The 15,732-nt window shown below is 44.7% G+C and overlaps 1 protein-coding gene across 1 annotated transcript in view; it reads right to left on the bottom strand.

Annotated features, from left to right (window-relative positions):
• frem1b (Fras1 related extracellular matrix 1b) overlaps positions 1–15,732 on the bottom strand; it is a gene marked incomplete at its 5' end in the record, with an annotated part of 59,776 nt that overhangs the window by 17,483 nt on the left and 26,561 nt on the right. Inside the window, 5 exons of the mRNA XM_083647355.1 lie at positions 5,957–6,119; positions 6,326–6,586; positions 12,126–12,390; positions 14,664–14,859; positions 15,031–15,172. Of these exons, the coding sequence (XP_083503481.1) occupies positions 5,957–6,119; positions 6,326–6,586; positions 12,126–12,390; positions 14,664–14,859; positions 15,031–15,172 (1,027 nt within the window). The remainder of the gene's footprint in view (positions 1–5,956; positions 6,120–6,325; positions 6,587–12,125; positions 12,391–14,663; positions 14,860–15,030; positions 15,173–15,732) is intronic.

The following is a 15,732-nucleotide window of genomic DNA, read 5'->3' as shown; positions in this document are numbered from 1 at the left end:
ATATATATACACACACTCACAGACGACGTGCTGACGAATGAGAAAAGCAGACGAGCACCCAATAGACCCTTCTCACGGGGGCCATTTTGTGTCGAGAAGCCAGGGTAAACACAGGTGCAAGCAAAACACTAATGAGGGTTTCCAACTTCCATGATTGGGATTTGGAAACCCTCATTAGTGTTTTGCTTGCACCTGTGTTTACCCTGGCTTCTCGACACAAAATGGCCCCCGTGAGAAGGGTCTATTATGTTAGGAACCGGCCTCTGGGAACGGGACCGCAACACAAAAGTGCCCCCACTCCTCCCACTCCCAAGGATGATCAGCCAAACCACCATCACAAGTTCACAAGTAGCAGGTTTAGTTTCAGAGCACAGCATGGCCCCAACACAACTAACCAATCAAACTACCGTAATCCCCAACCTTAAATTTACCTAAGAAAATGGATTAAATAAGAGACACAGCTCTTACCTATAAGCTCCTACAAAATAAACATGAGACAATGTTAAAAAAAAACTAAAGGGCTTCTCCCCCTACTTTCTGCTACTTGGGTGAGTGTTATTTACAGTGTACAAAAGTGTAGATCTGGAAGGTAACTATTTACAGTTTAGACTGCACAGGTCTACCAAGATAAAGATACATCTTAATAAAGTTCTGCAGAACTACTAAAGTAGGTCTACACACAGTTCCTACCTGACAGAACACAGCAGTCAGCACAGCAGCCATCATCGTTGGGAATGAGGAGAGCAAGGGGCGACAGGATGGCATCAGCTGGCTTAAATGCTCTCCACCAGCCAATCAGCCAGCAGCAATCTGACACCTGACCAGGCCAATTAGGATGAACACCACCTGCATCTCATTTCTCAATCACACACACACAGAGGAGGAAAGGAATGATGAACACATGAGAGAAATATACAAGGACTGAATGTGAACATTAGCTTCTGTAGCTAATTGAGTTTATAATGACTCAGAGCTTGGGACACCTTATAGCCTGTATTATCCCATACATGTAAAAAGCAGCTGTGATGGCAAAAATTAGGCTTACAACATATACAGTATATAAAATATGTGACTGTGTGTGTGTTTTGTACATGATTAGTTCATTAACTATGGGCTTAATTATAAATGAGTTATGACTGAACGTTACTATAAAGCACACATGGGCAACATACGGCCCCCTGTGTGGCCCGCGATGGAATTGCAAAAAAAGTTTTTTTGTTTTTACAGTGCACCTGAACGCAACATGCAAGATACCCGCTGAATAAGTGTCCAAATGTTCATGTCATTCTGGCCAATATTCTTCTGTTATAGCATTTCAGTCTGGAATATGGAATATCTTTCAATAATCTTTATGACTAAAAGGCCAAAAGTAATCTCATGTGTAAGAAATGGCTGTTAAATAATTAACTTGTTGGTTTTGGATTTATTTAGCTTCAAGAGTGCATGTTCGTGTGACCCTCAACACAGGCTTTGAGAATCCCGGCCACTTACTGATACTTATGCTTAAATTAACCCACTCATATTCTGGTTTATTTCAAGAAAAACATTTCGGATAGTGGAAATTCTAATTGGCTGGTAACTTTAAAATCTAGCAGCCATATTGGCAGGTGGTAAAAAAAGTTAATTTCAAGCCCTGCAGGGAGAGTGTGGTGACATAGGAGTGAGTGAGAAAAGGATCAAATATTGGTGGTTAAAGGTCCTTACACACCGAGCACGTTTTTTTCGTGCGATTAATTCGCACATCAATAATATTTTCCGAACCTATATCAGTCAATGCAACCGTGCATACCAACGGCGAAGTTTCGCCCAGCGTTATTGCGGTGTTTATTTTTTCGAACCATGGTCGATTTTTCAGAAATTCGCTTCCGACGTGTACATGTCTGTGGCTGTGATTGACAGGTGGGTCAAAACTCGCATCGCAATTTCGTGCCGTATATTCGCATCGCTCTTGATGTGTAAGGACCTTTAGACTGAATAATGACATCACAACTGTTAATTTAAAATGAGTTATTCCTCTAAACCTGGCTTCAAATGCCCCAATTTTTCGCGCTGGCGCCGTTCAGCCCTCAGCAAAATCTGGTAGCGAGGACTTTTTTTGTGGCCCTCTCTATCATCAAAGTTGCCCATCCATTACGGCATGACAATATTTGTTCGGCCCCCGGCAACAATCTGGATTTCTCATGTGGCCCCCCATGAAAAATAGTTGCCCACCCCTGGCCTAGAGGGAAGTCCGCTGATGTGGGCTGGGTTTGTGAGCTGTGGCCTGACATAAATAACGCAAATGCTCCACTTGTTGAAAGAATAAGTAGGAATAAGTAGCAATGAAACTTGTTTTAAGAAAGAATAAGTATAATTTTGCGTTGTAGTTGATAAGTGCAGTTATAGCAGAAATAGATTAAATAACAACAATTACACAAAAACAGGAGTATGCAGAAGGTCGCGGGTTCGAATCTCCACCCTGGTCCTTTCTGTGTGAAGTTTGCATGTTATCATCATGTTTGCCTACCTGAGCGAGGGGACTCCCCCTGTTGGCCACTAGCTGTTGGCCACTAGCTGGAAATAAGCAGACGTTTTAAGGTCTGACTGACAGCAGAAAATACCTTTGTGAGTGACAGAGCTGCAGCCTCTCAGCCACTGGAGGGCGCTGCAGGCCCATCATATAACAACCTGAGCCGGTGTGTTGTTCCACAAAAAGGGTCTTATAAAAATTAAATGTAATTACTTATTTTTTAATCCACACATATGACAAACAATTGGAGATGCACATACAGTTACACTTATTTTGTAACTTATCCTCCCTGTCTGATCCATACATTAATGTAACTGTAGTCTTCTTTGATGGCAATCATATCTGTTCCAGATTTCATAATGTTCTTATTTGTATACAGTTTTCAATTTAAATTTTGTTTTACAGAGTGGGTTTAATTATATGCTGCATTTGTGTAGTATTGTAATCTAATCTAGTTTGTGTGTGTGTGTGTGTGTGTGTGTGTGTGTGTGTGTGTGTGTGTGTGTGTGTGTTTTAGGTATAATGACAGAATATAAGGACAGTTTTCAATGTGTGTCATACAAAACAACAAAATTATTAAATTATGTTAATTTATGATTTTTTTCAATCCGTGTTCAGTGAAAATTATCTGCCCCAAATCCAGTTTTGTTTCTTTATTTTTATTTAGTTTTACAAGCAAATAAGATAAAAAAAAATAAGATAATTTGTTTAATTTCAACAATAATAATAATGTATTATTATTATTATTATTATTATTATTATTATTATTATTATTATTTAGTTTTTATTATTATTTATTATTATTATTATTTTAAAAGCTTTATTTATTTATTTTTTTACCTTAGTTGTGCTTCTAATATTCTAGAATTTTGAATCGTGAGAGAACGTCATAAATATGACATGTGGAGTCCTGAGAGTCACAGAGGAAAAAGCAGAACAGATACATACAGTAAGTATAGCCGCATGTCATATTTATGATGTTCTCTCTCTTTCTCTCTCTCTCTCACTCAGACACACACACACACACGTCACAGGCAGCCTCACATCTCTCAGGCTCAGGACAGATGCTATGGCCATCGAGTTTGGCAGACTGTGTGTGTGTGTGTGTGTGTGTGTGTGTGTGTGTGTTGTGCGTGCGCGTGCGTACATGTGCGTGTTTGTGTTGCATGCAATGAGGTGAGCAAAGTTTTACCTGCTGCTCTCTGCTTCAAATATGTATGATCCACAGAGACTGACTGACTTTAATGCTGGTATGTATATTTGCTATGTATATATTTTTTTATTTTTGCCCTTCTGATATTTTTATTTTGCTACTGTATATTTCCTACTATCTTTTGTATTATGCTTTTTAACATTTAATATTTAATATTTAGTTTTTCCTGAGTACTACATAGTTGTTGCTTGCCTTGAACGAGGGCTTCGAGAGCTGCCATTTTGCACCAAGAAATGTTTAAAAAATCATCCATCGTAGAAGAGCCACAAGACCGTAGCCAACAACCTTGTGTTCGTGTTAAACCATAACACGAACACAAGGTTGTTGGCAAGGTGTCACGGTCGCATCGCTAAATGATTGGTAATGGTGGCTGTCAATCAAAAGTGGGTGAAGCCCCTTTAATAGCCTGCTCAACCATTTGGTAGAGCACATTTTGAGTCACTGTTTCTTATAGAAAAATGTGGTGAACTCAACTCAACCTTATTGAGCCATCTCTACCACTCGGTTGAGGTATGCTATACTAAAGGATTCCAAGGTCACTCTGCTTTTTAACAGTAAGCCTTTTCTGTCAGTTGCTACCAGGAAATTGGAAAGAGAAAATCACTCCTCACATGTGGACTATTTTTGGTTGAATTTTCAAATGTAAGCTTAGTTTTTTGGACACATATCATCCAACATGTTACTAAACATAATTATGTAACTTGATGCATCAACAAAAACATCATATAAGGGTAAAATACATTTTTAAAAACTGCTCTCCCAAATGGTTGAGTTGTCACTTCATGGTAAAACTTTCATGGAGTGGCAACTCAACCGTTTCGTAGAGCATGTTTAAAATTGACTATTTTCTATGGAATAAAAACACTTCTGATCATGCATTACTGTTAATATGTTACATTTAGTGTTATTATGCCGAAATAATTTCATAAGTATGATTTTTTAACTATCTAACAAACATGCTGACATTTGTTGGTATACTATCAACATTATAACAGTGCATGATTTATTTTCTTTATTTTTGTTTCTGTGTTTTACAAATAATAGATGGAGGGTTAAATCATTTTATGGTTGAAGCAGTGGTGGAAATGGAGGGGGGGTATGCCTGGGAAGTTCCGGGGAGTTCCCAGAGTAAGCATTGAGAGGGAACGGCGAGAACGAGAGGGGGAAGGGCATTCCTCCTCAGGTTCCCCTTAAAAGATGTCTTGCAATGCAGTGGAGAGCAGAGCAGTGGAGACCAGAGCAGTGGAGAGCAGAGCAGTGGAGACCAGAGCAGTGGAGAGGGGGCAGCATGAAAGGAGCAGAGAATAGTAGGAGAAATTTTATTTGGAAGCTGAATAAGCAGTGTCAATATCAATGTGTCATCAAGTCTGTCATGAATAAAATCAAGGGGAAATAATCAGTAGAGCTCGGCAATCTTATTTAAGTAACTTTTGCAAGAGATTTCTATGTACCGTAGCTGTAATGGTAAAATGAGTATATTTTTTTAAAAGAACAGTCAAGCATTGGGAAATGTGTCCCGAAGGTAATTTGAGTGCCATCTGGATCGAGGTGCTGAGCTGAGAAGCCACGAAGGAAGAAGTAGTGGGACAGAATGTTGGGGAAACTGGATAGATGAAGGTAGAAGGAGGCGGTAATGCAACATAAAGGATGCCAACTGCCATAAAACACCACAGAAGAAGAAGAAGAAGGATCACTGATGTCATCACAATTGCTCGAGTGACATCATGATTACATTACTGATGACATCACAATCATGACAGACACCACCCACTTAGCCAAGATGTATTAGGTACTTTTACCATCAAGCTGCATCTCAACTGTTTGGTAGAGTTTTATAGAAGCCTACTGAACTACTATGCATGTTGTGGGTGTTCTATAGAAGTCTATTGGACTACCCTGCATGTTGTGGGAGTTCTATAACTACCCTGCATGTTGTGGGAGTAGAAGTCTATTGGACTACCCTGCACGTTGAAAAACAGTGTTGGGTAAGTTACTCAGTAAATGTAATTAGTTACTTATTACTCCTTTAAACAGTAATACAATTACTAATTAGTTATGTAGTATGATGAGGCTAAGGGTAAGTCTCCAGGGAATGCATGTACAGTAAGTCTATGTAAATACCTCAAAAGTGACCTAAGTAAGACGTGTGTGTGTGTGTGTGTGTGTGTGTGTGTGTGTGTGTGTGTGTGTGTGTGTGTGTGTGTGTGTGTGTACTGTGTAAGGGGTGTGTCCACCTGGATGTTAAAGAGAGCAGGCTCCTCCCTCAGCTGGCCTGACTCCAGGTATCCTCGGTTGGTTCCGTCTGTGGGCAGGAAATAAAATGCGTCGGTGTCGGCTGGGGTGCCCGGGTCCAGCCGGTAAGCCAGGTTCAGCTCGTCCACGTCGGTCTGGGTGATCCTGAATGAATAAATGATTGAATGAAAACGTACATATATATATACAGTATATATATATATATATATATATATATATATATATATATATATATAATGTACATGTTTGAAACTGTGATATTTTTACTCATTTTAATTTCTTCATCCAAAGTGTTACACAAAGTCACGGCACTGTACTTTTAAGACTAGTGCAAACAAAATAAGTTATACCTCTGTGTCGGCAGCAGGGGGCGCCCCCTCAGCAGCAGCACTCCGTGGCGTGGGGGCTGTGTGACGGCGAAGCTGAGGTTAGCGTTAGCCGTGTCGGGGTCAGTGAGCTGCAGGTCGCCGGCGGTGACCGTCGCCATGGTGACGCCTTCCTGCAGCCTCAGCCCGGCATTGCGGGCGAGCGTGGGCGGGACGCGGTCGCCGTGCTCGATGGCGAAGTGGAGCGTGCCACTGAGAGACGACACGCCGTTGGTGACCAAGAAACTGTGGAGACGGAAAAACAAAAGTGAAACACATACAGTAGATCAGATAGAGTACCGCATAATCTTATCCCCTTTCTAAGTCTAAATTCAAGGATAAGTACAATCAAAATGAACATCCTCCCTCGACTGCAAAGTTTCAAATTAATTCCTAGAGTAACATATTTTGTCAAATGTTATTTGACATTAGTAAATAAAAAAACATTTAGAGTGATAAGAGTAATGGAGGCTATTTTGCACCGATAGACTTTTTTAGATTTTGTCATGCCATTTGGTGTGCCTTGGGCACAAAAAGTTTGGAAACCACTACTCTATGGGTTCAAACCTGCTTTTTGGGGGGGACCTCAAATGAATGGCCGATTTGGTACAATGTTACATCACGGAGGTGTTTGCGCGTGGTGTACTTCAATGTGAATCAATTGTATATGACCAGCTTTATTTGACGCATTAAGTGTTGTTTATTGCCAATGAGTGAATGGGATGTAACGTAACTCCAAAAATGAGACATTCCTTGGCCGAGTGAAGTGGTAGATTCCCTGTCTACCAACATGAGGGTCGCAGGTTCGAGCCTAACTCCGGCTTGGTTGCGCGTCCATAGAGTGAGAAAGTGAGGACACTTTGGTCACACGCACGAACGCATGCACACGCGCGCGAGCACACACACACACACACACACACACACACACACACACACACTGCTGTGACAATTGACAATGCAGTGGACCTAAAAAACAAGGTGTGTGTGTGTGTGTGTGTGTGTGTGTGTGTGTGTGTGTGTGTGCGTGTGTGTGTGTGTGTGTGTGTGTGTGTGTGTGTGTGTGTGTGTACAGATTTTAGCCCTCAGCTCAGCCCTCTGCCAAGACAATCTGCCTCTCAGCCCCGCAGCTGACAACCTGCCCCAGGCTCACACACACACACACACACACACACAAACACGACACACACGCACACACCCACCCACACACACACACACACACACGCAGGTCCTGGTGTAACATCTGGCTCCAGTGTCGGCCATCTTGGCTCAGGGACGTATGGCCGCTTGGCTGTTATTCTCCTAATAATGCCCATTCATCATCTGCTGTCACACACACACACACACACATACACATACGCAAGCGCACACACACACACACACACACACACACACACACACACAAACATACAGCCGAACCACGCCAGGACCAGTGTTCAGTGTTGGGCAAGTTACCGAGGAAGTGTAATTAGTTACTTATTACTCGTTTAAAAAGTAATACAATTACTCGACTTATTACTTGGTATTAAAAGTAATTACGGTAGTTACGTTACTTATTACTTTACTATATGACTTTAGCTACCCCCCCCCCCTTCCGTAAAGTGACATACAACCTGTTTAGCCTACCTAGGACAAAACCAGTGGGCAAGCTCTGCTAACCTTGCTTGCAAGATGGATAACCTCGCGAGATCAAAAGAGATTCTCTCGACATAATCCATCTTGTCATGCACAGGCAGTTAGGATGATTCGCCGAACCATGCCGGCCCGACCAATCAGCGGCAGCCTTAGGCGGGCTTTCTGTGTGACGCACATGGTCTTTGTAGTTCTTTTCACTCGTCAACATGGCTGCCGCCGCGGAAGTGACAGGCAGTCTGAATGAAATTGAATGTAACGTTCCCAATTCTATGTATTAAATTCTAAAAAACGACCCTCAACATTTGGGAAGGCTAAGCCACACAACTAGTTCGTTATAATCGAACGTCATGCTTCGAAGGCGACTTTACGACGATGAGGACAGTGAGGACTCAATCACTCTTAGAGGCACAGGCAGACATCAGAGGCATGGCGATCCGATTGGTTGAAGTTAACATGCACCAGCGGTGATAGACAGATGGGTCATCCAATCACCTGCCAAGTAGCTTGGAAAAAGTGCCCGCCTCCATCAGCGGGTTGGATTACTGCATTGCCAGATGGACTGGTTTAGCGAAACGTAATGTGAAGCTAACCGTCCATCTGGCAGCGTCAGATTAAAGCTCTGCCCCTTTCCCCTGAAGATGCGGAAGTATTAGTTTAAGCTGTAATTCCTCAAATGGCCACTTGAGGCAGGACTCAGAAGTCCCGTCGTTCTTGTTAAAATGCCCCACTTTGTAACAGTAATTAAACATCTTTACAGCCTGGACGAAACACGATTTTGGTCTAAATAGCTAATTTCACCTTTTCATAACAACTGTAGGGGGGTCATTTTTATATAACTCACCCGTTTGGAGTAAAATACATGATAGAAAAGGCGGTGATTGACAGATCGTCTGTCCAGTGATCACGCAGCTTGCCGATCAGGGACCAATAGCAGGCAGAGCTGCGGCTCTGGGAAACTCCCATTTCACGTGAGGTGCGAAAGGACTCAACCCATTCCCTCCCACTCTGCTGATGAAAAATCAAGATGGCGACGGCCAACGAATCAACTCCATTATATTGAGTTTGTAACAGACTGTTATTGAAACGTGCCGGTAAGTTTCAGATTTGTCCGGTAAAATAAATTCTTTAGCGGAGCTGTCTCCCTCTGTGAGAGGCACTGCAGAGCACTCTCTCCCTCTTGTCCCATGACATACTTTTCAATGGTCACATCAAATTCCCCCCAGTGTTATGTCCCACCTGTCTACCAGTGTTATGTCCCACCTGTCTACCAGCGTTATGTCCCACCTGTCTACCAGCGTTATGTCCCACCTGTCTATCAGTGTCATGTCCCACCTGTCTACCAGCGTTATGTCCCACCTGTCTACCAGCGTTATGTCCCACCTGTCTACCAGCGTTATGTCCCACCTGTCTACCAGCGTTATGTCCCACCTGTCTACCAGCGTTATGTCCCACCTGTCTACCAGTGTTATGTCCCACCTGTCTACCAGTGTTATGTCCCACCTGTCTACCAGTGTTATGTCCCACCTGTCTACCAGTGTTATGTCCCACCTGTCTACCAGTGTTATGTCCCACCTGTCTACCATGTCCCACCTGTCTACATGTGTTATGTCCCACCTGTCCTACCAGCGTTATGTCCCACCTGTCTACCAGCGTTATGTCCCACCTGTCTACCAGCGTTATGTCCCACCTGTCTACCAGCGTTATGTCCCACCTGTCTACCAGCGTTATGTCCCACCTGTCTACCAGCGTTATGTCCCACCTGTCTACCAGTGTTACAGTATGTGTTATGTCCCACCTGTCTACCAGTGTTATGTGTTATGTCCCACCTGTCTACCAGCGTTATGTCCCACCTGTCTATCAGTGATTCACCTCTTAGCTGTTGTAAAATCACTGTAAAACATGACCTTTTGGGGCTTATTGCGTAATTTGAAACTTAATTTCCTGTCAGCTACAGTATTAGCATCACACTGCAACAGGAAGTAAGCTAGGGGCAATTTAGAATGTCTATGTTGTCAAGTTAAAACCATCTATATCTGTTACTATGTGTCTGTGTGCCAGGCTGCTGGCTGTGATCTGACCCAGTGTTGGGAGCCAGCTCTCCAGCCGGTCAGGGGCAGAGGGCTGGGTGACAAACCCCGAGTCTCCAGACACACAGGCCACTCCCCCCCCCCCCCCCCCCCCCCCCCCCGCCCAAACTGAGCCGCCTGCCAAATTGGCTGGTAAAGCACATAAACATACTGTAGCAGAAAAAGCCTGTCGTCTCTTGACACCGATGTCCCCTCCCCTATTCCCCCCCTCATCCCCCCCCCTCACTCTTCTCTCTGCCCAGTTTTTTGGGCGGCCAAATGTTGTGTGTGATACTTTTTGGTGCAGCTGTTGGCACAAATATCCTCACAATATGCAGGCAAATAACGTGCCATTTAATTCTCCCGATGTGTGCATAATTTCCTGCTGCGCTGGAAAATCGCTTGACTTGACTGACGGGAAGGAGTCAAAGAGGACAGCTGCTCCGTCCGAACAGACAAGCGTTTATGATTAAGATGTCTTTCACTTTGCTTTTATTAGATATAGTCCTTTCTACTGGATGTTTACATCACTTCTGCTACAAGACCCTGCAGATCAGGGCCCCACTCTGGGGAAACACGCGCCTTCTGTTTTTGTCAAAGGTCATGTTATGATGTCACAATGTTATGATGATGTCACAATGTTATGATGTCACAATGTTATGATGCCATAACACTCATTCCCTTCATAATGCCTTCTGTTTGAGACACAGCCTACAAGTCGGTGTGGTACAGTGACAGATCTGATTCTGAAAGAATGGCTGTTGGAGCAGGACATGATGACAGGCGGGTTACCTGAAGGAGTCTGTGTCCTCGGTGTGGCTGTTATAAACCGTGGTGTGGAGTGGGCTGTTACCCGAAGGAGTCTGTGTCCTCGCTGTGGCTGTTATAAACCGTGGTGTGGAGTGGGCTGTGTTACCTGAAGGAGTCTGTGTCCTCGGTGTGGCTGTTATAAACCGTGGTGTGGAGTGGGCTGTTACCCGAAGGAGTCTGTGTCCTCGCTGTGGCTGTTATAAACCGTGGTGTGGAGTGGGCTGTGTTACCTGAAGGAGTCTGTGTCCTCGCTGTGGCTGTTATAAACCGTGGTGTGGAGTGGGCTGTTACCTGAAGGAGTCTGTGTCCTCGCTGTGGCTGTTATAAACCGTGGTGTGGAGTGGGCTGTTACCCGAAGGAGTCTGTGTCCTCGCTGTGGCTGTTATAAACCGTGGTGTGGAGTGGGCTGTTACCTGAAGGAGTCTGTGTACTTGCTGTGGCTGTTATAAACCGTGGTATGGAGTGGGCTGTTACCCGAAGGAGTCTGTGTCCTCGGTGTGGCTGTTATAAACTGTGGTGTGGAGTGGGCTGTTACCTGAAGGAGTCTGTGTCCTCTCGGTGTGGCTGTTATAAACCGTGGTGTGGAGTGGGCTGTGTTACCTGAAGGAGTCTGTGTCCTCGGTGTGGCTGTTATAAACCGTGGTGTGGAGTGGGCTGTGTTACCTGAAGGAGTCTGTGTCCTCGGTGTGGCTGTTATAAACTGTGGTGTGGAGTGGGCTGTTACCTGAAGGAGTCTGTGTACTTGCTGTGGCTGTTATAAACCGTGGTATGGAGTGGGCTGTTACCCGAAGGAGTCTGTGTCCTCGGTGTGGCTGTTATAAACCGTGGTGTGGAGTGGGCTGTTACCTGAAGGAGTCTGTGTCCTCGCTGTGGCTGTTATAAACCGTGGTGTGGAGTGGGCTGTTACCTGAAGGAGTCTGTGTCCTCGGTGTGGCTGTTATAAACTGTGGTGTGGAGTGGGCTGTTACCCGAAGGAGTCTGTGTCCTCGGTGGGGCTGTTATAAACCGTGGTGTGGAGTGGGCTGTTACCTGAAGGAGTCTGTGTCCTCGGTGTGGCTGTTATAAACCGTGGTGTGGAGTGGGCTGTGTTACCTGAAGGAGTCTGTGTCCTCGCTGTGGCTGTTATAAACCGTGGTGTGGAGTGGGCTGCGTTACCTGAAGGAGTCTGTGTCCTCACTGTGGCTGTTATAAACCGTGGTGTGGAGTGGGCTGTTACCTGAAGGAGTCTGTGTCCTCGGTGGGGCTGTTATAAACCGTGGTGTGGAGTGGGCTGTTACCTGAAGGAGTCTGTGTCCTCGGTGTGGCTGTTGTCGTGGGTGTAGCACACACGATGCGCGGCTACGTCCAGCTGTGTGAAGGTGCTCAGGGGCACCCCGGGGTGCCGCGCCATGTGCAGCAGGCCGTGCCGGGGCGGGACAGACACGCTGAAGCGCAGTTCCTCCGGCTGGCCACCAGAGTCCGCCACCAGCAACACGTCTGTGGTCAGGACTGACCTCTGACCCTCCTGCAGACGCACCAGTGCGCTCCGCAGCTCGATGTCACCTGTCCAAACCAGAGGAGGGTGCAGTGTCATGGAGCAGCATGTTACCTAGGTCTGAGATTCACTCACTACGTTTACAATAGACTTAATTAATGCAATATTACTACTATATATATAATAATATACTACTATAATACTCTGAAATGAATACTGTAAAACATTTCTGCATTTTAGCATTTTCTGATTATGTTAACACAAATAAGTCGGAATTAAAGCGTGGATTGGTGGTACGTGGTATTCCGATCTTAGTCGGATTATAGAAGTGCATTGTCGACATGTAAACACTTTAAAGGAGAATTCCGGTGTTTTACAACCTGCCTTATTTCCAGCTTTAAATATGATTTTTAAGTCACTCTGATGAGTCCGGTTTGATTCCCATTCACTGAAACAAACTGAAACTAATTTGTTTTGAACTGCGACCTGAAAACGAGGAAAACGGGGCATCTGAAATGCTTCAATTTCCATCTTCAGTTTCAAAATTGACGTGCGACGAAGCATAAATTAAGCTGAAATAAATCACACTATGACGTCCTATTGGAGTTTTTGCAGGATTTTGACGAGCCATGCTCTAGCTTCCAGAGAGTCTTGTTAACAGAAGAAAAGATGGTTGCCAGCAGTAAAAAGAAGTCCCAACATGTCCCGAACACGGTGGAAACATGACATTAAGGTTTCAGGTTAAACTCAGGAGGGCGTGGGTGCATGTGGGCGTCTCTACAGTCACTCATGCTACTCTGCTCTATAGCATGTAAAGGGGAATGTGAATGGAATATCGTATAAGCAACTCATGTAAACACCATCAAAAATATTGTCTCCTTTAGAATAAGGTCAATAGTGAATGATTGCAGTCCATTCACACTGAGATGCTCAAAATTCAAAATTCAAAACAGAAAACATTACAAATGTAGAAGTCAGTATTTTAAAGAATAGTGGCTGTAATAGTAGCAACCTCTCCAAACTGTGATATAAACTCATTTGGAAACGGTATGGACAAATTTGGCTGCTGATCAGCTCACATGAAGCTTACAGGGATATGAGTGGAGCAAGGCAGCAACACTGTCAGGGTGAGGGGTCCAAATCCCACTGGAGCCACACATGCTAAAAATACAAGTGCTGCCTGCCGGTACTTTGGTGCTTTGGATAAAAGCGTCCATCTGGCAAACGTTAAATTGAAACTGACTTAACGAGTAAAGGATGAAATGCTGCTTTAAATTCAGATTTGGCTAAAACAACTAAAACCAAACTAAACCAAAATATCCAGAAACACTCGCTTAGAAATTAGTTAGGGGTACATGAGACAATTTTTATTTTTTAGTTTTTAGTAGTGTTGAATGAGAAACTCTCCAGCGGTGTTGCGTGCTTGAACTGTTAACAAAATAAACGAATCAAAAAAAGTTTAGAAACTTGTGTTTGGTTGATCATATCTGTGCTGTTGTTTGTTACTGTATCCTCAGTATTGTATCTTATATTATCGGAGAGCCTGTTCGTTTCCCTTCACAACACAGTCTCATCTGTAAGGATCCCGCATTTGTGGGATGAGCAGCACAGCTGATCATGTGACTAGAGCCGAAGTGTTTATTGACTATTATTTTGAGTGGTTTGGGGGATTGGATGATTGAACTCAGTCAGGAGCCTGAGTTGCGGGTGGAAGAACGTAACCATACACAGACAAAAATAAGTTGTTTGAGGAGGAGGCAGCTGTTGGTCTTCAGTCTGTTAATTATTCACTCTGTGTTTGTCACCTCTCCTCCTCCAGGAGAGGAGAAGGTGCGGCGCCAGCAGGCCAACCCGCCCGCCACACCGCGCCTCGCCATGTTCACCCGACTGGACAAAGTCAGGGGGGGGGGGGGGGGGGGGGGTGGGGGTCCAATTATTAAATTATGGTCCAGTTATGCATGGACCACTGGGCCTGCAGTTAGGGACCACGATGATCTGAGGTGTGTGTGTGTAAAGGCAGTGTGTGTGTGTGTGTGTGTGTGTGTGTGTGTGTGTGTGCGTGTGTGTGTGCGTGGGCGCGCGTGCGTGCATGCGTCACATAAAACCTAGTTGGCTTTTGGATGTACACGTCTTTTTTTTCTTTTTTACTATTTTTAGTCGACTGAATTCTACCTTCAAATGTAAAAATAGAAATAATGTGTTCATGTGTTTGTGGGAATATATTGACTTCTACCTTGTTTAATTACAATAAGACTATATTGAATTGGACTTGGTCATGGTAAATGTTATGGGGAGGCTATCAGCTATCAACAGAAATCAGAAGGTTCCTCTCCCCTCTGACCTTTCTGGACGGTGCGGACGGAGATGAAGAAGCTCTGAGGCGGGGACTCGTTGTCCAGGTCACTGAGGTAGAAGCGGAAGCTGTCATGACCTTTGAACCCGGCAGTGGTGGCGTGTGCGTACCACAGCCGGTTCATCTCCACGTCTTCCTGGGTGAAGTTTTGACCGGCCCACAGCTCCCTCCAGCCAGAGCCTGTCTGAGAGAGCAGAGAGGACAGCTTCACCACCTGAACACAGCAGCAGTCTGCTGCGCCCTGTTGCCCACTTCGCAAAAGTATCCTCGATCTGAAGGTTTTAACTAAAACGTCTCATGAGCACGTAAGTACAAGAGCACACACACTCTCACATACACACACACACACACACACCTGTAGCAGCAGCTTGCCGTAGCGTGGCATGGTGTTGAGGATGTAGTAGATGTGACCAAGGGGCGTGTCCAGGTCCTCCGCCTGCAGAGCCACACTGGAGATCACCCTGCGCTCGGCTGACTCCACCTCCAGCCCTGTGTTCCTAAAACACCACCGAAGAAAAGAGGACAGGCTGACGGACTGATAAGCCGGTCAGGGCAGCCAAGCTAACATACCTACAGAGAGGTGTGAGGACAGCTAAGCTAACCATACCTACAGAGAAGTGTCAGGACAGCTAAGCTAACCGTACCTACAGAGAAGTGTGAGGACAGCTAAGCTAACCATACCTACAGAGAAGTGTGAGGACAGCTAAGCTAAGTGTACCTACAGAACCGGTCAGGACAACTAAGCTAACCGTACCTACAGTGTCAGGACGGTGGGCAAGCCCACCCCCTTTCTCCTGAAGATGCGGAAGTCTTTGTTTAAGCTGTAATTCCTTGAATGGCCACTTGAGGCAGGACTCAGACGTCCCGTCGTTCCTGTTAAAATGTCCCACTTTGTAACAGTAATTAAACATCTTTACAGTCTGACCGAAACATGGTTTTGGTCTATATTGCTATTTTCACCTTTTCATAACAACTGTGGTGGGGTCATATCTTATATAACTCACCTGTTTACATTTGATAAGGGTGATGGGCACATGGTGCAGGGTTCAGACCTGAG

The sequence above is a fragment of the Poromitra crassiceps genome, assembly GCF_964638095.1.
Source record: "Poromitra crassiceps genome assembly, chromosome: 12".
NCBI classification, from domain to species: Eukaryota; Metazoa; Chordata; class Actinopteri; order Beryciformes; family Melamphaidae; genus Poromitra; species Poromitra crassiceps.
Note: the sequence above shows the minus strand (reverse complement) of the source record. Positions and strands in the feature narration are given on the sequence as shown.